Raw genomic sequence first — 23,780 nt, 5'->3', positions numbered from 1 at the left:
TGCGATACGACCTAGTGTGTCATAATTCGTGGATAACTCTCGGATAGTCGTAAAAATCGGCAAACGGATACGGGGGCGCGGCATGTACGTACGTCTTCCACGTGAGCGCGAGATTAAATGTCGCTCCAAGATTTCGAGATACATCTGCCGGGTGTCTCTCGCATTCTCGTCGGCGGCACGCGCAATTTCCGCTCGCGATACAAGTTGGCGTAATGCCGCGTCTCGCGCACGATTCGCGGTATCTGTGCGACACATTGCGATCTTTCGACCTGTCGGTGCCGACGCGACGGTACGCTCGCTCGGGGGCTAAGCGGAACAGGCGCGTTACGTCTCGAAACTATCGCGCGGGGATCGGCAGTTCGCCATAGCCAACTCACCCGCTGGGTATCGTAATTTTCTCGATAGTAACAACGGTAACAACGGGCGCCGCGCTACCGCTGTTAACCCCCTGGCGTTCGCCTTTCTCGCTCTTTCGCCGACCACCCGCGCCGTGCCGGTTTATACGCCATCGTCGCTGCTTTCAACCTTACCGGTTCAACAGTCGAGCAAACAGAACACACCGAAACGTTCCGATAACGCGCCGTTCGTGCATTTACGTAACCCGTGTAAAAACGGTATTCATAGGCAGCAAATTAATTAGTAAGTGGACTCTGCGAGTGATTCAGGAGTATTTACGGAGAATTCGTATTGAGAATGCGGATTGATTGAATTTTATAGACGGATCACGAGTGTCGACGTTATTACTTCTGCAAGGCGGAACATAAACAAATATATCGTCTATCTAGAAATAAAAACCCAAGTTTACACATTTATGACTTTTTTCCTAGACATAAAATTTCCTGAAGAACGAATCTCACATAATTCTTACATATAGTCGCACTATATGTTGCATCTTGAATGACTCTTACATGTTACAGGAGAAGAAAAGGAAAATGTAACCCACCATGTCAGTTTGGGATCAAATTTCTCAGACGTTCATTTTAGGTAATGCTGTAAAACAATTAATTATTACGAAATCAATATCATACACTTAAAAAAATGATCTTGCAACTTCAACAAAAATTACATATGTGTAAAATTTAGCTGAGATAGATAAATAATTAACAAACACTGTGATATGTATATGTATCAGCTTAATCAATCAAGCTGATAGAACTGGAATTTTCAAATTCTATACGTGACAGCTAAAATTCTAACAGATACAAAAATTAGCGATACATTTTGATTGTGATATCAAGAAATCTGTCTCTGTCAGCAAAAAATTTTTGGGTGTAAAACTGGTGTATTATCTAGATTATCTAGAAGATACTTTCTGTAATTTATATTTTTGTTTTAAAAATTTTATTTCCGGCTTTTGTTTAAGAAATATTATCCAAAAGTGTAATGGTATGCCATATTGATGACGTATTCCTCTCCTTTAAACTTGTTGTTTAAAAATAATAAATAAAAGACCGGCCCTTTTGTTTTTATATCAATTACATATCACAGTCCGTAATATTCAATTTATTATAAATCGTAAAAATAATAAATCACTATTAAAATACGCATATATTTTAAAATACAATAAAATAAATTAAGCAATAAAATTATATAGAAACATATAAAATTTTAGATTTAATTGTTTTAAATTTTATTGCAACCCATAAAGATATAATTAAAATTAACTTGCTCATAAGACTCATTGTCTAAGAGCATAATAAACAAAAAACACAAAAAGTTGAAGCATAAAAATTGTAACTATTCTGAAAAAAATTACATAACTGATCGGCCGGCACGTAAAGCAATCGCGACCACTTAAGGGGCTACATACACCCAGAAATTTTGAAAAAATGGATTTTTCGTTTTTTGCATATTCGTAAAGTATAAGATCTTGAGAATATCCCTTGCAAGTTTCAAAGTGATTCCTTAAAAATTGTCGGAGATATAGCGAGAAAGGTCCAAGCGCGTTTGACAATGCTGCGGCGCGATGAGCGCCTTCTGATCCTTTGCAGCAGATAGCTTACGCGAGAATATTACGCCGGCAAGCTAGAATCGAAGCCTTTCATGCCATTACATCTGGGGAGGGTTCACTGTATGGCCCTGGAGTGGATGACTCTATGTAAGTTGGAAAAAAAATTATCTACGTTTTAACCGAATGTCAAACTTTAAACGCGTTTTTCTCGAAATCATGTTTTCAAAACGCGTGCCAAAAATATCTCGAAAACGGCTGGACCGATTTACTTGAAATTTGGAGGGCTTAATCTACACAAAAAAAGGCAGTCTTTATCGTAGCGGTTTTTTTTTAGAGCCCTTACTTTTTTTTAAAGTTAAAAAAACGACCGATTTTTATCCTAAAAAATCGCTTTTTTTCTTTAAACGGCTGCCATTTTGCCAAAAATCGATATTTTAAAAATCGGCTACAATAAAGACTAGATAATATCATTCAGTTTAAGAAAATTCTAGGCTGGTCTGTTTCAGATAAGTTCTGTACGAACTGCAATTGGCACCGCAAAGCACCTTTTTTCAACAAGGTCTTGCGACGAGGACAATATCTCCGCCATTTTTAAATATTTTCAGTTCAAATTTATTCTGAAACATGTTCTAAGAATGTATTTTAAAATAAACTAGGATTAATTACATACATTACGTTTCGAAAAAAAAAATCGAGAAAAAGGCCTATTTTTTACGTCTCTGGGTGTATGTAGCCCCTTAAGGGTAAAGTTACATATAGGAAAGTTAAGACATCAATTCAGCCAGAACCCACCATTATCCATAATGCATAGCGAAACAATATGGACTCAAGTTAGTTCTATTGCATTATGGATAATGATGGGAGGATGTCTCAACCTTCCTATACGCGCGCAACTTTACTGAAGAGTTAATATCCATTATAGAAATACGCCCTGTACGATTGTACATACGTACGGACGATTTATTACGTGATGGACGAGTTTGGGCGCGGATACGGATTTATTTGGAATCTCGTGTTGCGGACATCGGGCAATATGCGACCGTATCTGATCGTCGGAGAAATACGGCGGTGAAAAATTGCGACGGCACAGTGGCCTCGGCTAAAAGTCCAGGGGGCGGTCAAACACGTAGCGTTACGCGTCCTTTGCACGCGCTCTCTTCTCTTCTCTTCTAACCGCGACGCGACTTCATATTTTCCGCGCCGCAAACGTATGGAAATAGAAGTAGAAATGAACGCGACCGTGACAACCGTTCCTTGGATACCGCGACGTCGTTTGCATTTCTCATAAGCGCGCGGCCGTGTCTTTTTTTTTTTTCGCGACCGTACATACGCATTTTTTATATTCGTCCTACGTGAGCCGCTGGTCCGTGAAAAAGAAAATAGAGACGGAAAGGAGAAAGAGAGAGAGGAAAACACGAGAGAAAGACAAGAAGACGAAAAGAGATATTTACTATTCGTTCTGTAAGCGTCCTAAGTTCCTAAAAGCGCTAGAGAAACGCAAAGTCATAAAATTAGAAGGCAAAAGTGACGTATGAAAACAAATTATAAGAGAGTACATTAAGTAATGACACGAATAATCCTCCATTATTATTATCATTGCGTAGAGTAGTAATGAAAGAGAAAGAAAGAAAGAGAAGAAAAATGCAATTTATTAATAGTCCGAGATCATTCGAGCCCTTAAGAGCACACACGAATAATTATCTCGGGCAACATTGGACGAAATTAGAAAAACAATTATCTCGTTATTAACGCATAAAGATAAATATCAAATGCACTCATTGCAACTGCCGAAGAATGTGTGTGATAAATAATATCAGAAAGAGAGAGAGAGAGAGAGAAACGAAGCATAAACTCCGTTTAATAAAACAAGCGAAAAGATACACGATTAAATGCAGATTAATTGCCTCCTGAAACGAGTCTCTCAACGATCGTAACAAAAATTACATGGGACAGTGTATGAGATAAAGAGCTATATAGAGTGCTATAGTCGTAAAAGACTAGTAACAAACAGTCAAGATAAATAACAGAAAAGATTAAGACGAAAACTGAGCGAGAGAGTCGGGGAGAAACGGAGAGACGGAGGAACTCTTTGATATTTGCATACTGCACCCCGTGAGCGAGGAATTTTGGTCATGAGGAAAGGGGGAGGGGGGAAGAGGAAGGAAAGCTGAGAGGACCGACAGTTCAATGCGACAGCGCGACCTCCTTCTCTCGCGGAGTGTTAAATTAAATTATTATTATCCCCATTATCATTAAGCACGCCGAGTACTAGTGCCCCTCTCCCCACTCCTCAGACGCGATATACATCTCGAGGACTCCCGAGTGTGTGCACATACACACATACACATACGACATACACGCGCGCGCGCGCGCGCGTGAACGCGTACATGTACACGTATTTGTAGGCAGATCGAGGTACGAGATGTCGACGCGCATATAATTCTCACGGGACGCCATTAAATTGTATTAATCCACTTCCATCACGAAATTGAAGTTCATATACACGATAAATATACGTACGTACTTGCTGCGATACGCCTGCTGTACGCCAAGTGTGTAACCCCCGCGGAGAGCAACCCCAGTTTCCTCTAGTGCGCCCTACCCCCCTCCCTTCTCTGCCTTTCGCGTTCTTATCGATCTCGCGACAAATTTTTTTTTCACTCGTCGATATCTCGCGCGAGGATCGCGCAACCCTCGTTGTACCCCGTTTTGTACTTATTAACCCGGGGAGAGAGCGGCGCGACGAACAGAGTTCAGTCAACTGTAAGGGAATCGTTTAAGTATCGTTACTTTGCTACCGGGCATTTTAATCGTCGACACTTCGTCCCTTACGTTAGTTAAGGATCGATTATGTCGAAGAGAAAGTTCCCTCGATAATCCTGCCAGATATTCCACACCTTGCACGTAAAATAATATCGCTTCCTCTTTCGACGCGCGCTCGTCCATTAGTTCATTTCCTCTCAATTTAGTGGAACGATGACGGACAATTATATGTTTGTGTGCCTACGAGCAGATATCGCGTCGATAATCAGCGGTATCAAAATCGCCGTTAAATTAAGCGTGCCTGATGTCGCAATCGCGACACACCGTAATGGTAATTGATTCGGAGGTACGTCCGTTCGAGGTTCATTCGTGTTTTTCGACAATACCGTTGTTTACCCCATCGCGAAATGAGTTTCGGAATGAGTGGCGTGGGAGCGCGCGTACCGGCGAGGGTGCAACGAGAGGGAGGGGATTGAGAGCGAGTTCTCGGAAATGCATATCTCGTATCCCGCAATCGTTTCGCGAATTGAAGAGCGTTGGAAAAACGCCGGAGGCTGCGAGGCTGGGCTGCAAAAGGGACCGGGGGAACGGAGGGAAGAAGGCAAAAAACAACAACATACTTTTTACCCATCGCTGTTGTTTATTTTTTCACGCATTTTACATTCGTGTAAACCAAATATCCTCCCGACGTTATCCCTCATAACCTCGCGTATTTTATGTGTGCGCGCGTGCATTACGAGATGAAACGAGATGTCGATTCGATATCTTGAGGCTTACGGAATTTTTAACGGATTTCAACGACTCGACTTTTGTCTCCGCCAAGTAGAATATCCGTTTCGAACGATTTTAAGCGTTCGTTTAAAATTCAATATGCGAGGACCGTCTCGCGAAACTTGTCTTCAATTTTATATCATAGCTCTCGTGTGATTTGTTTTCTTAAACAAAGGTCAGATCAATACGATAGTGCCTTTGGATATTGTCGTGAATCCAAAAGTACTTTATCGCTTCTTAAACCATTTCCAATACTTAAGTATTCAAGAGTTACACTTTGCAGACTCAAATGCATAAGTCACACGGGGACTGCTTAAAAATTCAGAAAGTCAGCACTTTTTAGTTATTACCAATAGAATGTCATTCTCGTCTCTCGTGGCGGAATAAATGTATGACTACTTTCGAACGGCTAGTGCGGCAAGAATCAGTAATATCCCCGAAGCGGGGCGAAGCCCGGTCCCTCTCTTCAAACTATATCTCTCCTATTTCATAACTTTCCCAATTTCAAGAACAGAGAAGCGAGAAAATAGCATAGGCCCCGAAAAACTCGGTGCGCCAGTATCCGGAGGGAGGCAGGGAGAGAGGGAGGGTGGAAGGAAGGAAGGAAGGCGAGAATTTAAGTGGGAATATATATATATATATATATATATATATGTATAGACGCGATTCTAGTTGAAGTCAAAAATTACGAAAGTTAAGCAGGCAAAATCGGCAAAGTTTAGGGATAATGGGCGAAACGCGTCACTGACACGCGCGGGGTGTAAAGTGCCATCGGGAAATTTACGGCGTGGGAGACAGTTGTATCGCGAGCAACGGCCGGGATGATAAGTGTTGGCCCCTGTTGCGGAACAATTTGCGATTACTACCCTCAGATACGCGCGGCTCACAGCGTGCGCGTTATCGTCAGCCGTTGCGCCCGTTCATAATAGCGGCCCGCAAATAGGCCATCGACGTCGCAACGCGCGCGTTGCGAACAAAAGCAAAACAGCGTCGCGCGACGACGACCAGGCCCCGGCGGATGTCCGAAACGCCGCGCATTCCCGACGCGGATCGTCGGCGATTAATCGAATCGATCGAGCAGCACGGCGCGGCGGCGGCGGCGGTGGAACCTCTGGCCTTTGACAAAGGCCCCGATTCATGCGTCAGCGCACGAGGTCGGGTCCGAACGAATGTAAAAACCTAGTGGCGCACACGCGTGCAGGAAAGAAAAACACCACTGCACTTACCCCCGATCAGTCCGAGGCAGAACAATAACAAGCTGGTCAGACCGATCCCCCGAGTCCAATCCATGTTGATCCGGAGCCGATTTCTTGCCACCTCCGAGCTAGATCTTTATTTGCCCGCACTCGCTCAATTCCGAGGATCGAGATTTAGAGTGGCGTGGCACTCCAACTGCACGCGCGTGATCGTTGCGTGGTCGATCGACAATTCAAACACCGCTCACGATGCACTGTACTCCGGTTTCTCTTATCGCACAATCCACCGCTACGCGAGCGCGTGGCTCACATTGAAAATCCACTTGGGAACAATCGCGTCGTTGAATGAATGTAACCGCCGAAAGAGAGGGCGGGAGGGAAAGAGAAAGAGAGAGAGAGAGAGAGAGAGAGAGAAAGAGAGAGAGAGAGAGAGAGAGAGGGGGGGTAGAAAGACAGTCAGTCTACAATATTATCCCTCGTTTTTTTTTTCGTTTCCAACGTATCACTAGCACTGGGGCACCGAACACTCATCAACCCTCTCACGGCGAGACACGACGACACTCACGGGGCACTCGCGTCCCGATCGTGCGGCGAGCACGCGTCGCGCGGAAATAGCGGGTGGCAGCGGTGGCGAGGAGGCATTTGGGGAGAGATAGAGAGCGAGCGGAGCGAGAGAGAGAAAGAGGGAAAGCCCCACGTCCGTGCCCCACGGTGATCGCGTGTGCGGAGTAGTGGCGGTGGCGCGGCCTACGGGCTTTAGAGCGCGGGGCGCCGTCTCCCACCCTCGCGCGCGCGACCGGCGGTGGCGGCGGCGGCGGCGGCGGCGGCGGCGGCGGCGGCACCGCGTAGTAACCCCCTCTCGCTCGCTTGGACTCCTCGTTCTCTGTCTCGCTCTCTCTTTCGGCCGTTCGCACGCGCGTCCGAGAATACCCGATGTTGGAGCAGCACGAGGCCGAGAGGTACCTCGGCGTACGAACCAGTCCGAACGAGTACATGAGAGTGCGCGAGTGGAGCGAGCGAGAGAGGGTGGTGGGGGAGGAAAGGAAAGAGCAAGAGAGATTTCTGCGAGCGTTTGCTTTCCTGTCCGGAAGTCGCACTCTACGCACTATCGCAAGACGAACTCTGTTAATGCAGGATGCGGATAGAAATTGGTATCGAAGTACCGGATATTTTATCTTCGATATCGTCTATTTTTAGTAGCGACGTCTTATTCTTGCACGCTAGACAGAGACTATTAGAAGACTGAAATAGAAAGTACTTTGACACGAACTGAATAATATTAGCTAGAAACGATATGTAATAAATGCCAAATTTAAACAACTTTTTTTTCGTACATTTTAATGACAAAAATATATATGTTTGTTATATATAAAGTATTATAGCTATATAATTATACATTAATATTATGTATAATATTTACAAGTATTATATATAATATTTGTCGTTAAAATATATTAACATATTATTCAATTATCTATTGATTATCATCTCTGGTTAACATTATTTGGCTCTTTATTTTCATATATGTATGGCGTATTTATTTTAATATATATATGTGTGTGTGTGTGTGTGTGTGTGTGTGTGTGTGTGTGTGTTATATTAATAGATTATATATTTTTAAAATGTATAACATAGTAATTACTTACCTGTTTCTCTCTCTCTCTATCTGAAACCGATTCTTGTTAGACACAAAAATCTAAGAAACGCGCACATTCCTGTTTAATATTTTTATAAAAAATTTTTATAAAAATATCTTTATTTTTCAAATATGACAGATTTAAATGAGATTATATAAAAAAAGTTTTGCTGATGTAAGTTTGATTAAGTAAGGTTAAGTTTCAGTACGTATAATTAAGTTTCAAATTTGTCAAAGTCACACATTTAGCACTAATTCTTGTCAACTAAAATATTTCCTGTCACATAAAAAATTTGCTAATTCCACTTCTGTCAGTTATGAATTGTTTAAATACAAAACATATGCATATTACAGTATTTGCCAATCATACATCTATCTCAGTTAATTTTTGTATCCAATTTTTACTGTGTAATTGCAAAAACATTTTTTAGTGATAGTGTTCGCATCCAGGAATAAATTTTAGTTTTATCAAGAAAAATGTATTCTTATTATTCAATAATAATTTTTATAAGTTAGGAAAAAAAACAAAAAAGTAATAATTTTTACAAAGTAAAAAGTAAAAATTTTTAACACTGTTTTTATCAAAACAACTATATTGTATATGATTGTTTATATAACTATTGTAATCGTGAAAAGTATATTTTGCAGAATTTAAGACGATTAAATTCTTAAAAAAATAAATTATAAAGAAGATTGTTGTTTTTTATACATAAAAAAGATTTTTTGTTTTAACGTATACGAAACAATGATTGTCAAATAGAATATACTTGTTTTTAATTTAATACTAACGTTTTTAATTTAATACTTGTTTTTCGTGCATAAAATCCCTTATAATTTATGCTTATATTTGATTCTAAGCAATTATCAACGCAACAGTGAGATATAAATAGAGAAATGTGTTTTGGATAAAACTGTTATGTTTTTTTTATGTAGCTTCTAACTCTGTGTGTGTTCAGATTTAACAAAAAAAAAAACTTTTTTTTAATATCCCATGCCTCATATCTTTAAAGAATTATTTATTTAAATTTCAAGTTGGGCGAATATAAAAAAATATTCGTCTCTTAGATTTTTGTATTCGTCGACATATTTCATGGAGAATCGAATGCAATCTGGACAATTCTAACAAGGTCTCTCTTATTAAAATTCATTTATTTACGATACTATTCTCTTTGATTGTCATCACAAACTGTTGATCTTTCCGTACAGCATAGTCTTCGATACCTTGTAATGCGATATTGAAAACTTGATGGAAAGTATCTGTGTTCTATTAAGCCTAAGCCTCTCTACGCCGAGTGAGTAAAAGCACATCCGCACTTAAACTTAAGCATTCCTTTAGCCGTGGGAAACGGATAGGATATCGACCCGGCTCTCTCTCTCGCTCGAACGATAGGCTCCTTGTATCGTTCCGACTTTAATGGCGCGCGGATGGGACCTGAAAAGTTAACCCTCACCTTCCCCTATCCCCGGCTCCTACCTCTTAAACTTCGTTTAAAGTCTTTCTATGGTGACGTAATGCGGTCTACATTCGGGCGAATTCGATATAAGTGCGCCGAGTTATGTGGAACGTTTTTCTTCGGAACTTTAAGTTATGCAGTATGAAGTCAAATACGCGAGAGGAGAGAGATACCCACACATGTGCACACAGAAGCATATACATACATATGTACATAGATACTAAGTCCTGCTGCGAGCATTGAGATTGCCTCGCGCGCCACGGAGTGCATTATACAGTGATGTATCATCAAAGACGACACACGTTATAGACAGATCGAGAGAGCGTCGTGTCTCGCGTGGCGCGCGACTGCAGTGCGATTTTCTACCTTCTTTTTTCTTCCATAGCAAGAAGTAAAAGGATCAGGCCTTTGAGAAATAAGAGCTGGAAATGTTTCAGTTACCTCCTCCTCATGTTAAATGATTCCGTGTTCAAGCGACGCTTATATCGAATTCCATCTAGCATGTACGGCGTCAGGTTGCACCTGAAGGCGTAGTAAACCAAATGAGAGCGGCGGGGATGTAATCGTAGAGGAAGGCCGGGATACCTCCGTGTGTGCGTGCGCGCGCGCGCGCACGCGCGCGGGGTTGCCGCCAAGTAAAATACGGCGGGTACGTAATGAGAATTTCTAATATCAAAAATCAAAGACGAGCCGGTGCCGGCGGAAAAACGCTTTCGCTCGATCAATAGCGCATTTCTCGCTTCCGGGGCCGCGTTTACGCGAGAAATGCAGAAAACCAGATATATACGTATATATATCTATATATATATGTATGTATAGGGGAGGCATGGAAAGCAATGTTGTGTTTGCGGGCGTCAGGTACAACTGGGAACTATCCTGTGACGGATTTATAGTGCACGGGGCCCGCGGCGCGCCGCCATTTTTCCCGAGACTCCATTATTGATCTGTCAAAATATTGATCCACCTGAGAGTATTCTTAAACGTTAAAACGACGCCGCGGCAATGCGAAATGCAATTAATTAGAACGGCCACCGGTCGCAGCGGTAAAACTTTGCGATATAAATTATCGTAATAATAATAATTGCTAGTCCGTTTTTAATTATCACTCCTATTATTATTATTATAATATCTGCAAATTTAATTGCGTTTTTGATTGTAATTCAACGGAAATCAAATTTATTCCCGTATTTTCCCATATCTCTTTCATTTCCAGTGTCGATTAATTTGAGGCGGTGCAACGATCCGTCACATCTTGATGGGCACGCCGAGGAAGAGAAGGAGGAAAAAGGAATAATTATGCATTGACACGTCTCTCTCTCTCTCTCTCTCTCTCTCTCTCTCTCTCTCTCTCTCTCTTCTTTCTTCTTTTCGGTCTTATTTTGGAAGCATGGAGCCCTTGAGCCCTAGCATCGCGCGTAAATCCGCCGGCGACGGAACCCTCCGAAGTAATCAGAACCGCGCGCGTCTATTCGCGCGCTATCCTTCCTCATCCCCGTGTCGTTGTCCCAGATACAACCCCTCCTGTCCTCCCCGTTTTCTTCCGCAGCCCGATCGGGCTTCCCGTCTCTCCCGCGTCGGACACGTCCGAGCGTGCGCCCGAATCGCGGCTCGCCGTCACGCAAAAGTTACATGCTGCCGATTCCGAATTTTCGTCTACACGGAAGTCGGACTCGCGTTTATAAACCAACGAGACTGAAACCGCGCACGGCGGTCAGTCGTGAACGAAGTCGACCGGCCAATGCGGATTATACGCGAGGCGCGCGAATGCCGAGGCCGAGGACCGAGGGCGAGTTTGTTTCTTCCCCCGCCGCCCCAGTCATCGACTGCAGGGCACGCGAGTCACATTAAGGACAATCGCGCGCGTGCACGCCGAGAGACCAACAACGGGACGGGACGGTAGCGATGCGACGGGAGATAGACGCCCGCCGTTGTCCCGATACCATTGTCGCGGTCTATCTATCGCGTCACCGTGACTGGCCGCATCGCTAGTCAACGCCGACGACGACGGGGAGTCACGGCGCAGGGTCCGCGCCGATTAATCCGCGCGGGAGGTGTCGACGTCGCGCGCGCGCGCGCCGGTAATGAAATTACGCGATACTCGCCGCCACCACACAAACGGACGGAGCATTAACCATCGCGCTTAGTTACCGGTCGTCATTGATAATAGACACGGACACGGCCCTCCGGATCCTAATTTCGTGGCTTCGATTACGCGCTAAGAGCCGCAGGGACGGTTGGAGCGACGCGGCTCACGACAGGTTTTATCGTCGTTGCAATAAACGCGGATGGAGCTGCAATTTTCTTCTCGCGATATCGCGGCGAGCGACCTCTAGCATTTAAATGCAAAAAAAAACCCGGCACGCCGCTAATTACAGGCGCCGGGGATAGACGAAGTCCCGTCGGACTGTGATTCCGGTGGCGTGACGTCATCAGGGTGTCGATATCGCAAATACAACAAAGTTATTTGTTACTTGTTGGTAGGTACGAGAGGAAAGACATTAAGGGAACCATCGACAATTACGGCTACGGTGCTGCTCAATGGTATACAAGGATGCAGCCTTGCAGAACGTAATTTCGGGACGTCGCGCGAACATGATGTAATTTCGTGATAGTTAGTCCGAACCAAATTGACGGGGTACACAACTACTTGTTATTGACTAATATAGCATAAGAGTACACCCCTTTGGATTATCGGCTTTGCTAATAAGATTTGAGGAAGTCCTCCACCTTGGAAAAGTGAAAGAGAATCAATTGGATGTGACTCTTCTGTCGTATAACTGTAAAGTAATTAAAACATAAACAAAACTTATTTAAACAATAAAAACGACTATTTGTTATTTAGAACAATGTCGCAATTGTGTCATAAAAGTTGTGCGTCTGCTTTTTCTATGCTAAAGAGATTCGGGTTTCAAATTCACCCGAAATAATATAAAATCTTGAAATTGATTATCGACTCTCGAAAGTAAACCATCGAGATATCTTTGGCAAGACAGTCATGGCATTCGATGAAGAGTTAGTGGATAAAGATGAAGCAAAAAGTGCTCAAATGACATTCAGAATTAAACCTCGAAACTCAACTGACCAAGAAGCATCTTAATTTTGGAAAACAGTAAGAAACATAATAACTGATAACAAGCAATATTGTTACGTTTTTACTAGTATGATGTCACATTTACATATAAAGAGAAGTGTATATAATTAATAAACATTTCATACTTCTATACAAAAATAATACGAAAAAACTTTATTTTTCTAATTTTAAAACGTCCTTTACAATAATATTTTCTTTATGTAAATAATTTTTCAAAATTCGTATATCTTGTTTGCGATTCGATTATTTAATTTAAACTCCTCTTTTCACAAAAGCTCTTAGCGTTTCAGAAAGTTATTAAAAAAATATTATGCGATGAAAAAATTTAAAGAAATTCAATAATGTCTACATATTAATCGCGAGCTTAAAATCTGATCAAATTCTTATATTACATAAAAAGACTGGGAAACTTTAAGAGGTCGACACGCCGAGAATAATTTTATTGGAGAGTTTGCAAGGAAAATCCAAGCGTTCAATTTCGCGATCAGATTTCCGCGTCAGATTTCACGGAATAAATAAATAAAGTGGGAGTTTAGAGGTAATTGGCGATGATAGCACGCGAGTAGCTGGCTCTTTTAAAGAGTAATTCCAGTGATTTGCGCGACACATCGGATAACTCGATTGCGCTCGCTGGCCGCGTGCGCGAAACGAAACTGTCCGTCGAAACCTGGACTGGAGGTCGAGTTGAGAGACAAACAGATGAAGCGCTAAAAATCCCGGCTGTCGGGCTTCGCGACTACGAATATGGAAATTTCAGGGTTTCGACTCTCTCGGAGGCCACTAACGAGCGTACCGTGCACGCTGGCAGGAGTGCAGACACGGTGTATACACGTTATATACAGGTATACGTAGTACACGTGTATACGCGGCCCTGTGGCGATGGCGATGGCGATGGCGATGGCGATGGCGACGTCGGCGTCGGCGACGGTGGTGGCGGCGGCGGAGGCGGAAGGGTTAATCCTATCTAGCGTAATAGTAGCGGGTCAACGACATCTTTGCGAGGAGCAAACTTACCTGGCCCAACAAGCCATACATCAAATTGCACCTCTTGACGAGCTCGGCTTTCACGGGACGAGACCGGGAACGACGCCGCGCGCGCGTTCCCTGGCGATAAAAACATTGGCCGGAAGTCGACGCCGCGCGACGTGAAAGAAGAACAAAGCGACGGGAAATGTCGCGCGAGAGAGGGAGCGCCAGTTGTCGCGCGGAACGAACATTCGTCCTTGAACGTGCCAAGTTTTTCCGCCCGAAACGCGCGCGCGCGTGCGTCTCTCCGCCGCGCCCTCCGGAATTACATCTGGGATATATGAGCCGTTTATCTTGAAGATGGCGGCGAAGAGACGGAACCCGAAGCAAGTCGCGACGTACAACTTTGAATACGAAATTCAAGCCGCGTCGCGCCTCCGTATATCTAGGCGTTTAGAGCTGAATGCGGCCGTGCGCGTTGTCAGCTCGTCGGCGATATACAATAAACGCGTTCTTCGCGTCAAACGGGCGAAACTCGACGTTGTACGCCGGCAGCTTGGCGCTAATTGTACGGATGCGCGCCATTACGCGCGTCGCCCGGTTCGATTCTCGTTTTCGAAAAACACGTATTACGTTTGTCAGACATACTAATGCTAGTGCTTAGAACGCGTCCACGCCTCTTCGTTGCATAACGTTTTACACTTTAAACGCATATCTAATGTGTAAAATATACCAAGCCATAAGAAAGAGAGAGAGGGAGATATGTGTAATAGAGAAAAAAAGACAAATACAGAGAGAAAGAGAGAGAGAGAGAGAGAGAGAGAGAGAGCGTGGGTTTTCAAAACGTTCGCGAATGTGCGCACACATTTCCACAGGCTTTTATATTCGTCTCCTATGCATATGTTTTGCGCGCTGTTGTTAATTAGGACGCGAGAGGCAAAATCGCGAATCCGCATTGAATTCGCGTTCGTAGCCGCCGGCAAAAATAGTAATTCCGGAGCGGAGTGCAAAATCTGTGCGTGAAATTATATTTTAGGCATTTACCGGGGACGACCTAAATTCTCGTTCGATAAAACGAGACGTTGCAACGTTTTAGCTCCTCCACCTCCTTTTCCCCCTTTTCCTCCTCCTCCTCCTTCTCTTCTTCTTCTTTCCCCTTCTCCCGCTTCTCCTCGAAAACTCCAACGGCTGACGCTGGATGTGACATATTTGCGTGCATTTACGAAGCATCGAGATGTAGAGGGATAGATAATGCACGGGCGGTCGGTTTACGCTCTCGATACCTTCGTTCCACGTTCGCTCGCGCGCAACACTCGAACGCCCGACCGGAAGTCTCGCGCGATGCTACAAAGACGCGTTCGGCGCGTTCACGACCTCCTAAACTTGGCACGTCCTTTATAAAAGTTCAAGGCACGGTCATAACCCTTCATCACGAAAAAAGCAGCGCTATTGTTACACGCCACGGCTTCGCTCCCGGTGTCGTAAAGCACGCACCGAACTTGCTAAGTACTTGGGCGAGGGCGAGCGCGAATACATAAAATTCGTTTTAACGCAAATAATAAGTCGGGAAAACGCGTCTCTCAACCTCATGAAAAACTCGCCATAGTTTCTCTCTCTCTCTCTCTCTCTTTCTTTCTCTTTAGCTCTTTCTCTCCCTTTTCCCTTTATCGAGGAGCACGGGAGCCACTTTGTTTCCGCAGGAAATTAAGATCTCGACCTAATGTAACTTCAAAGCGATGTGTCATACGTTTGTTCGTTTCTTACAGCATCGAGAACTCTACTGGAAATTTGTGCGACTCGCTCCAGCAAGGGTGGGAGGTAAGCGAGGTAATTCGCTATTCGCGTAATCCGCCGTCGTCATTTATCTGAATTATTATAATTATTGTGGGGAAATATCGTCTCTCGTTTTCCGTCGCGTAATCCAGTCGCGACAACCGGGGTTATCTCTCCACGGGGAGGAGGGAAAATAATAATTCCATACATAAGCAGACGGATACGATACACGTTTTTCACGTCGTGTCATCGGGAACCGTACGAGTGTATCCCCCTCCCTCCCTCCCTCCACGCCAACCTCCCTTATAAACATCCTTAAAGCGTTACGCGATCGATCACGAATAAGTGATTGATCTGACCCGGGATCGGTCGGGCGGATAAAATCCAGGCTAAGTAATACTTTTTAAAGCGCCTGGCGAGGGATCGGGGACGGCGAATGGGAGGGAGGGAGGGAGGGAGGGGGACGGCGCGAAATGAAAAATATCTACCCGACGATTGCAGACGTGACGTCGGTCGGTTCACGCCGCGATATCGCGCGGGGTGAAAGGGAAAAATAGCCAGAGGAGGGGAGAGGAGGAAAACGTGAAAGCGCGGAGGCTTAAGTCGCGCGCTCCCGTGCGCGTGAAAAGCACGTCAAATAAGTACGATGTAATCCGCGTCGATCGAGCAGGGACGATAAGCGTACACCCATTTCGTCTTATCGGTACGTATATTCTTATCATTACGCGTGTAATTATAACCGTGCGCGACGGCCACTTTTCGTGTACCGCCATTCGACTGCGCGCTATCGCGGGGCTCGTTCAGGAGCGGTACACGCGAAGATGGAGTTAACGGCTGCTATACTACCGTATTGCACACGAAACACAGAGAAAGAGAGGGCGAGGGAGGGAAGGGAGGGCACACGTGCGCAGGACGTTGGTACGGCGCGGCGCCGCGAGGTGTAACGAGCGCGCCGAGTCAAGATCGCGCGAGTAGAGGCTCTTGCATTTATGTATTTAACATTACGCCGCACGATTCTTTCCCTTTAACGGCGTCCCTATTATTGCCCCTTTTGATCTCGATTGAATAATTGAAAGATAATAAATGTAATAGCGGAATGGCGCTCGGGAAGTACCGCACGTTGTTATTTAAATGAAGATTATCGCGTAATGGTATGGATCTGGTGCACGCGGCGCGGCGGGAAGAGCGTTTAGTCGTTTCGTGATATATTACAGCGTAATTGCGGTTAGGGGGAGGGGTAAAAAAAAGTTACGTGTTTTAATTTCAAACGCCGTTTTAATTTCAGCGCGACGTGAAATTGAAAAATCTGCGCGATCGAGCGGGTAAACATCTTGAATGTATATAACGAACGCGATTCCGTACGCGCGATACTTATCATAAACGTTCGATAAATTGCATTCGCGATGGACGCGGAAAGGAGGACGAAAGATAATTCTTGGTTTCGGATCGCGAGAGCAGCAGCAGCAGCAGCAGCAGCAGCAGCAGCAGCAGCGCGGCGAGCGGCACTTGCGAAACGTACGTCCCACCCCTAACGTGCAAACAGGAATTTCGAATATATTGCAAATATTTTTCTGTCGTATTTATCACGAGACGCGGCGTATGGTAAAAATTCGATTTGGCAGCGGCATTCGGGCAACGCGCTCTCACCCGGTGCCAAGAGAGCTCGATCGGGGTCCAGCAGAGCTCGTCGTTTCTCCTTCCCACTCGCTCTCTGTCCCTCCCTCCCTCCCTCCCTCCCTCTCCCTCTTGGCAAAAGAGCCGATATGACGAATCTCGAACGGGTATCCCCGGAGGAAACGACGACGCCCGACGAACGCGAGCAATATCCGGGTCAATGAATCGCGTGCACGCGCGCGGGCGCATGCCCGCGAATTTGTACATTTCGAGTATTGCATAGTCGACACAGCTAGAGTACACGAGGAGTCGCATCCAATTAGCTTTGACAAACCTTACGCCGAGTTTATCGTTACAAAGTGACGGAATGCCCGCTTTGTGCGCGCCCAAGTTCGGCAGGCGGGCAAGCAGGCAAGCAGGTAGGGGGATGGACCCTCCCCGGGGGTAGCGAGCTCTCGCGCGTAAAGACGCGTCCGCTTGCGTGTAAGCTCGTGCTCGTGTGCATCGGTAGGAAGTGTAGCGCGCGATCAAGCCCGCCAGCTATTACGAGAACGCTGCGATGCGGGAGTCTGATGTGTTATCATCAGCAAGAGATTTGCCGACGTTAACCCTTCTCTCTCCCCCCTCCCTCCAGAGATTTCGATTGGAATCTATCCGTCTGTGTTACGTCCCGTGTGATTTAACAGCCTTCTCGTTCCTTTTAATAATGCTCTTTTTTCGAAAGAGAGAGAGAGAGAGAGAGAACATTTTGCAGAATACGTATTTATGAATTACGACAGAGCCGTCATATCGTCAACAGCATTTTATTGTAAATACTGTTACGTGAACATATGCGACAAATATGCGTGCGCATATGACGGATCCAAGGGAAATACATTACATTAAGCTGTATTTAATTATCTAAAAATCAGCGCGCATTAATAACTCTAATAAATATATAATTGGAGCTGTTATCGCAATTTCCATCCATTGGCATGTAAATTACAACCTTCCTCAAATTATTTGCGTTCCTTTTTCACGAGACTCGTTAGGTGATCAAAGAGATCTCTCCGATTGACTTGAATACCTAGTTATTTCGATGCTAAAACGCGCGTGCTATTTTTCGCTTCGATACCTACACTCTCTTTCTCTCTCTCTCTCTGCTCTGCGTGACGCATGAATATTATATTTATTATTATGGTCGGCCGCGCGCGTTTGTGTCAAACTTTGGTCCGGCAGCGACGGTGGCAGCGACGACGGCCACGTCCGGGTTTCAGAAAGGGTGCAAAACTGCACTCCGGCAAAGTTGAGAGGCGGGAAGAAGTTGCGCTTTTCGTTCTCTCTGTCGACAAAGTGCGCGGCGCGCGGGAAGCCATTATAAAGTATAATTGTAATAAGTAAACATCTATTCATGGCGACTATAACACAAGCGTACGCGCGCTCGTCCGCGTCGACTGAAAGATTTAATAACTGGAATTAAGATCATGGGATCCTTTTTACCGGAGAAAACGAAAGAGGGGGCGAGAGAGAGAGAGAGAGAGAGGGGGGGGGGGAGGAAAGGAGGGAAAAGTAGAGAGATGGATCGCGCGAGTTAAATTGCAGAGCTCTCGCAGCGCGCGAATCGATCCGCGAGCGCGCGAGCGCCGGCTTTAACTTTCAAAGATAATTCCCCCTCCTTGTAACGTGTTCTTATTTCGCTTTCTTTCTTCGTTGGCGTTTAGAGTCCGCGACGACGACGACGACGACGACGCCGTATCCGCTCAAAGGCGCATTAAGGCGTTTCGCCTTCGACGACCGTATCGAGACGAAGGTAACTACAAATATTTCTTAGCTTAGCTTCCCGATTGTTCTCCTCCATTCCTTCCGTCCGTTTTTTCCCCCTTTGACCTTTTACGTTCGTGCCGTGGCATTCGAACGCCCGAATAAATCTCTATTTTAAACAGCAAGATTACCGTCCGCGCTCTCGGCGTTCGCTTGCTCACTCGTTCGTCGATCCTAATCAGCATTCAATATTACACGCTAAATTTCACTCGGACTTCTCTCTGGAGTTCTCTCCCGGCTGAGTCATAAAGTCGGATAAGAACGTCTCACTTTCGCTCCATAAAGCCGCGATGAGCGTTACTCATGTAAATCTCGCCCGACTCTTACTGGCAAAGGTGGTGGTCGAAATGTCGCAGGACGACGACGACGACGACGACGACGACGACGACGACGACGACGACGACAAGGACGACGTTATGGCGCAAACGTAAGAACGATCCCCTTGCGCGTGGCAACGAATAATGCGATAAAGATGTTTTCATCCAGCTTTTAAAAATTCAGACGTAAAAAGAGTAAAAGAGTGGAAAATATATATTTTTGAAAGCGAAGCTCTCTCGTGCCAACGTTACATCTCGACTCCGTATATTCACCGAAACCTCAAAGCCTTTGAACTCTGATTCACGAATATCTCTCGAGTCCCGACTTTAAATCGCTCCAATCCCTATACTAGATTCGAAATCCTTAATCCTCAACTTTTAATTTTGACCATTAAAGAGCACAATAAATTCCCCGCCGTGTACTTATCGCGCTTTGCTTTGCTGTGTATCCTACGTACACCACCGCGCGGTGTAGCGCGCACAGAGCCCCTGCGCACACAGTGTCGGGCACGGACGCCCTCCTCATCCCCCCGCGACGCGCGACGGGGTAAGGGGGGGGGGAGAGGGATCTCTCGCCCGCACTATCGCGTCGTCTCCTCGCCGTCGTCCACCGCCTTCCTTCCACCGAGCGGCGACCGAGGCCATTGTGCGCCGCAGTGAAAAGTTGGCCGGGGGACAAAAAAGAAGCCCGCGTGCGCAACGGCTAAGTTAATGAGAAATAATTGAGTTAAGGCAAGTTATTTTAAGCGGAAAAGTAACCGCGGAAAAGTTGCGCGGGGACAGGGCCCGGGCGCTCCTTCGCGCGCGCTCGCGATGAGTTAAGTTGGCAAACCGAGGCGCGGATTAACTTTAAAGTTACCGCATGGCTGTCGTCGCGCGAATGTGTATACGCCGCCGAGGACGACTAGACTCGAGGAGATGACACTGTTGGATGTTAATTAATCGGCGCTTTGACGTTGCGCTTCTCCTCTAGCACTCCCTCTTTCTCTCCTTCCGGTTTTCTCCCCCTTTTTTTTTCCTTTCGAACCACTTTTACAATTAACGCATCGCGTCACGCTGGCCATTAACGAGTGAGCGGCTAATTGCGGTCGATCGATTGATTTATCATTGGCACATAATTTTTAATCAGCTGGCGAGACGTGCCGCGCGCCGGCCAGACGGCGTCGATTCGTGACGAAACATTAATCTTAAACTCGGTGATGCATGCTGTACAAAAACGTAGCGGCAGTAAACGAGCTCTTTGACCAGTTGAGAACGGACTGGTTCAATTGTGGATCGGGCTCTTTATTTTGGAAATTGTTAGTCCGATTTTGATGAAATTTGGTTCAGAAAAAGTTTTCATAGGGTACTACTTAAATTTGAATTGAAATTATTAAAAGCCAAAACGGAGCCAGTATAGCGGACCAAAGTTTTAAAAAATAAAACAATTTCTACAAAATTTATTATATGTATATTGATTTTTAAAATCACTAAGTTCAGTTCTAACTTAAAAATTGCACATTTTTAAATAACAGCTCCAATATGATGGACAAGAATTTAAAATATTATATCTCGTTAGGCTCGAATTTTCGGTTTCACCTTTTTTGAAGCTTACTAATAAACTTACGCTTGTATTTTACTACGTAAACTTATGTCAGTAGCACCGAAGCAAAACATATATATACTTATGATATTTACAAAGCATTTACAGAAATATTTATGCAAAATGTACAAATGATAGAATAGTAGTTTTTATTTATATACAAAGTTTAGAAGCAATTTTGTTTGATGTACAAACCGACATTGCAGTAATAATAAATTATTGGGTAAATAATAATTAGGTAATTATACACGAAATATGTTAATACAATAATTACAATAAGTACAATAATTGTATTTGATATTACAATAGTTATAATATTATACATTAATACAATTTTAAATTTTATAATAGCTATTACAGTAATTATATTAGATTTCATTGACAAATTAGCATTAATTTTTGGTATCAAATATTTTGTATAGAAAAAACATTCTCGTTTTGAAAAAAATATATCATTATTGCTAAATAAGATTCTACAGCGTTGAAGACATAATTTGCTTTTCTGAAGAAATTTTACATAATTTTATTAAGACAAATATATTTTTGTCATTTAATAGTACACTGTGAAAATTTTGAGTATTTCCAATCAAATAGTTTAGAGGTATTTTCTAACAGCGACTAAATATCCTGTTTTATCTAACAAAACTTTTAGTTATTTCTATTAAATGTATTTTTCGCTTTTGTATTTTTTATATATTTTTTTTAAGCAATCTAATAAAAGTAGAACATTACAATAACAAAGTATAACATATTTGTTTACAGCAACGAAACAATTTTGTTAAGCATATTTTAACCTGATTATCTTGTTGTTTCGATAAGATTTTGGTTTGTGAATCAAAACATATTTCCTATTGTATACTTTTTTTGTTTAATAGGTTGAAAAGAAAATGTATCACGAATAGAAAATAATATTTTTAAACCAAGAATTATAGTATCTTCAATTATAAAAACGATTATACACTGCAGGTTTATTAGATGACTATTAAAATAAAAATCTAATATAATTACCGAAATTAAAAATTATCAAATCCTTTAAAGAAGATTTTATATATTCACTTATACATGAAACAATGATTGTTACTATATGTAAAATATATTAGATTTAATTTGACAAAAATTGTTTCTGTATGTTTTTCTTATTATTTATAAAAATGTAATTTGGTATGGATTAAAACGCGACAGCTTTTGTTTGTGCAAAAGTCATAATAAAACTGGTACAATATTTACATTGGTATTGGTGTTATATTAGATCCTCGTAATAAGCGGGTAAGAAGCTAAGTGAAAGCACAATAGCGGCAATGAGACGAATGACTAGCGGATAACGACGTACCCTGGGTTTCCCTCTTATGCATGATAATATATGATAATGAATTACAAACAGAAACAATAATCCTACCTTCCTTCCCGTCTTGCTTGCAAGACACACGACTAGACACGAGTGAGCCATTTAAATAATTGAAACGCAAATAGTCTTCTAGCTGTGAAACAATTGTAGACACGTTGCTTAAGAGCTGTCATGTCCATTATTGAATCGACTACGCATCTAAATTTTTATTTCAAATTGATCAAAAAATTTTGAAAAATTCGAGATAATATTGTATTAGATAATATTGCCTTCCTCTCTCTCGTTCAAAACGTTTTTCAATTTGAATAAAAATGTAGAAAAAAAGATTCGATATTCAATGGCAACGTTTTCGACAAATTTTTCAGTTAATTTCGAAATTCTAGTAATTTTTTTCTGGACGTGAAAGTTTGATTTTATATTATTCCAATGAATGTTTAATATGAAAAAGTTAAAAGAAAATTCTACGTGAAGGATTCTCCATTTCGCGCGTGATACGCCTTCTCGAAATTCAAATTCCCGATTTCTAAGCGTCGTATTCCAATCGAATTATACCGAGGACACGAGTTTCTTTCACGGCGATATAATCCGTGCCTTCCGCGCACAAATACGTCCAATTATCGTGATATGCCGTTCATTCGGCGTGCATTTATACCGGATATCGATCGTCTCCGCGGCCGTTTTGTCGTTTAACGCGTGTATCGACAACTGCCGCGCGCGTTATTCGGTATTAACCGGCCGCTAATTGGAGCGGACTAATTAATTCATCTCTACCCCTCTAGTTTTAAATTTGGCGCTGGGTCGCGTAGGGTAGGAGAGCGCGCCGCTAAATCGTAATTAAGTGGCTCTCTCTCTCTCTCTCTCTGCTTTTATTCGATAAAGTTTTATAATTTCATCATCTCGATGATTGTTTTCCCGTTGCAGATAGGCGAGGTCTACTTGCCTGCAATTAGCGGTCATTAATTAATTGTTATTATAACGTACATAAAATGCAAAGCTATACTTACTACTCTCTTTCAGTTTCGCGTCGCGGAATACCGGCAAATTTTTATTATTACGCCGAGTAGCCAATAATTTAATAATTATACGATATCGCATCGCGAAAACGAGGCGGCTTAATCTCAATGACGACCGATGCATCAAGATGGGCGGCGCGTGTCATTAATCGAGCTCCGGAGTTTCACGACGTCCGGGGCGGAGAGTGATTTAGTAAAAAATGCGCTCTCGGCACACAACGCCCGCCGCGGTATCATTGCCGGCGTATCGCTTTATTATACCATAGTTCGCAACGCGCAATTAAATCCACGTCATTATACCACGCAATAACTCAGCCGTCCGCGCGATAAATACGTACATTAATTAAACGGAACTCTTTTCCAAGAAGGAGGGAAACTTCGATTATATTTCCGCGTGGACATATCGCGAGCTGGAAACGGCCGTGCGAATCCGCGGCCGTTCGTAATTCTATCCGGCCAGAAGAGAGAGAGAGAGAGAGAGAGAGAGGGGGGGGAGAGGGAGCATGCA

At 43.6% G+C, this 23,780-nt stretch overlaps 2 protein-coding genes across 5 annotated transcripts in view; one reads left to right on the top strand and one right to left on the bottom strand.

The window, feature by feature from the left end:
• The window catches only part of LOC105833427, a 166,994-nt gene extending 159,604 nt beyond the window's left edge, over nucleotides 1–7,390 (bottom strand). Inside the window, exon 1 of one of the 2 annotated variants that reach the window (XM_028193774.2) lies at nucleotides 6,712–7,390. In XM_028193774.2, coding sequence (XP_028049575.1) covers nucleotides 6,712–6,775 — 64 coding nt within the window. In that variant the 5' untranslated portion in view covers nucleotides 6,776–7,390. The remainder of the gene's footprint in view (nucleotides 1–6,711) is intronic. The other variant, XM_012675164.3, reaches the window with a different exon arrangement.
• Nucleotides 7,391–7,511: 121 nt separating this feature from the next.
• On the top strand, nucleotides 7,512–19,492 carry LOC114255256. Of its 3 annotated transcripts, none has more exons than XR_004964924.1 (2): nucleotides 7,512–7,832; nucleotides 18,916–19,492. XR_004964924.1 is itself a non-coding variant. In XM_028193523.2 (2 exons), exons 1-2 carry the CDS (start codon nucleotides 7,615–7,617, stop codon nucleotides 12,341–12,343), a joined length of 309 nt encoding a protein of 102 aa, XP_028049324.1. In that variant the 5' UTR covers nucleotides 7,512–7,614; the 3' UTR covers nucleotides 12,344–12,996. The 3 variants fall into 3 exon arrangements, 1 of the variants encoding a protein (XP_028049324.1); XR_004964923.1 differs by lacking the exon at nucleotides 18,916–19,492 and adding an exon at nucleotides 12,253–12,996 and having other exon boundaries at nucleotides 7,512–10,420; XM_028193523.2 differs by lacking the exon at nucleotides 18,916–19,492 and adding an exon at nucleotides 12,253–12,996.
• The last annotated feature ends 4,288 nt before the right edge of the window (nucleotides 19,493–23,780 follow it).

Source organism: Monomorium pharaonis, chromosome 10, assembly GCF_013373865.1.
Source record: "Monomorium pharaonis isolate MP-MQ-018 chromosome 10, ASM1337386v2, whole genome shotgun sequence".
Classification (NCBI taxonomy): domain Eukaryota; kingdom Metazoa; phylum Arthropoda; class Insecta; order Hymenoptera; family Formicidae; genus Monomorium; species Monomorium pharaonis.
This window is presented reverse-complemented; position numbering and strand designations above follow the sequence as displayed.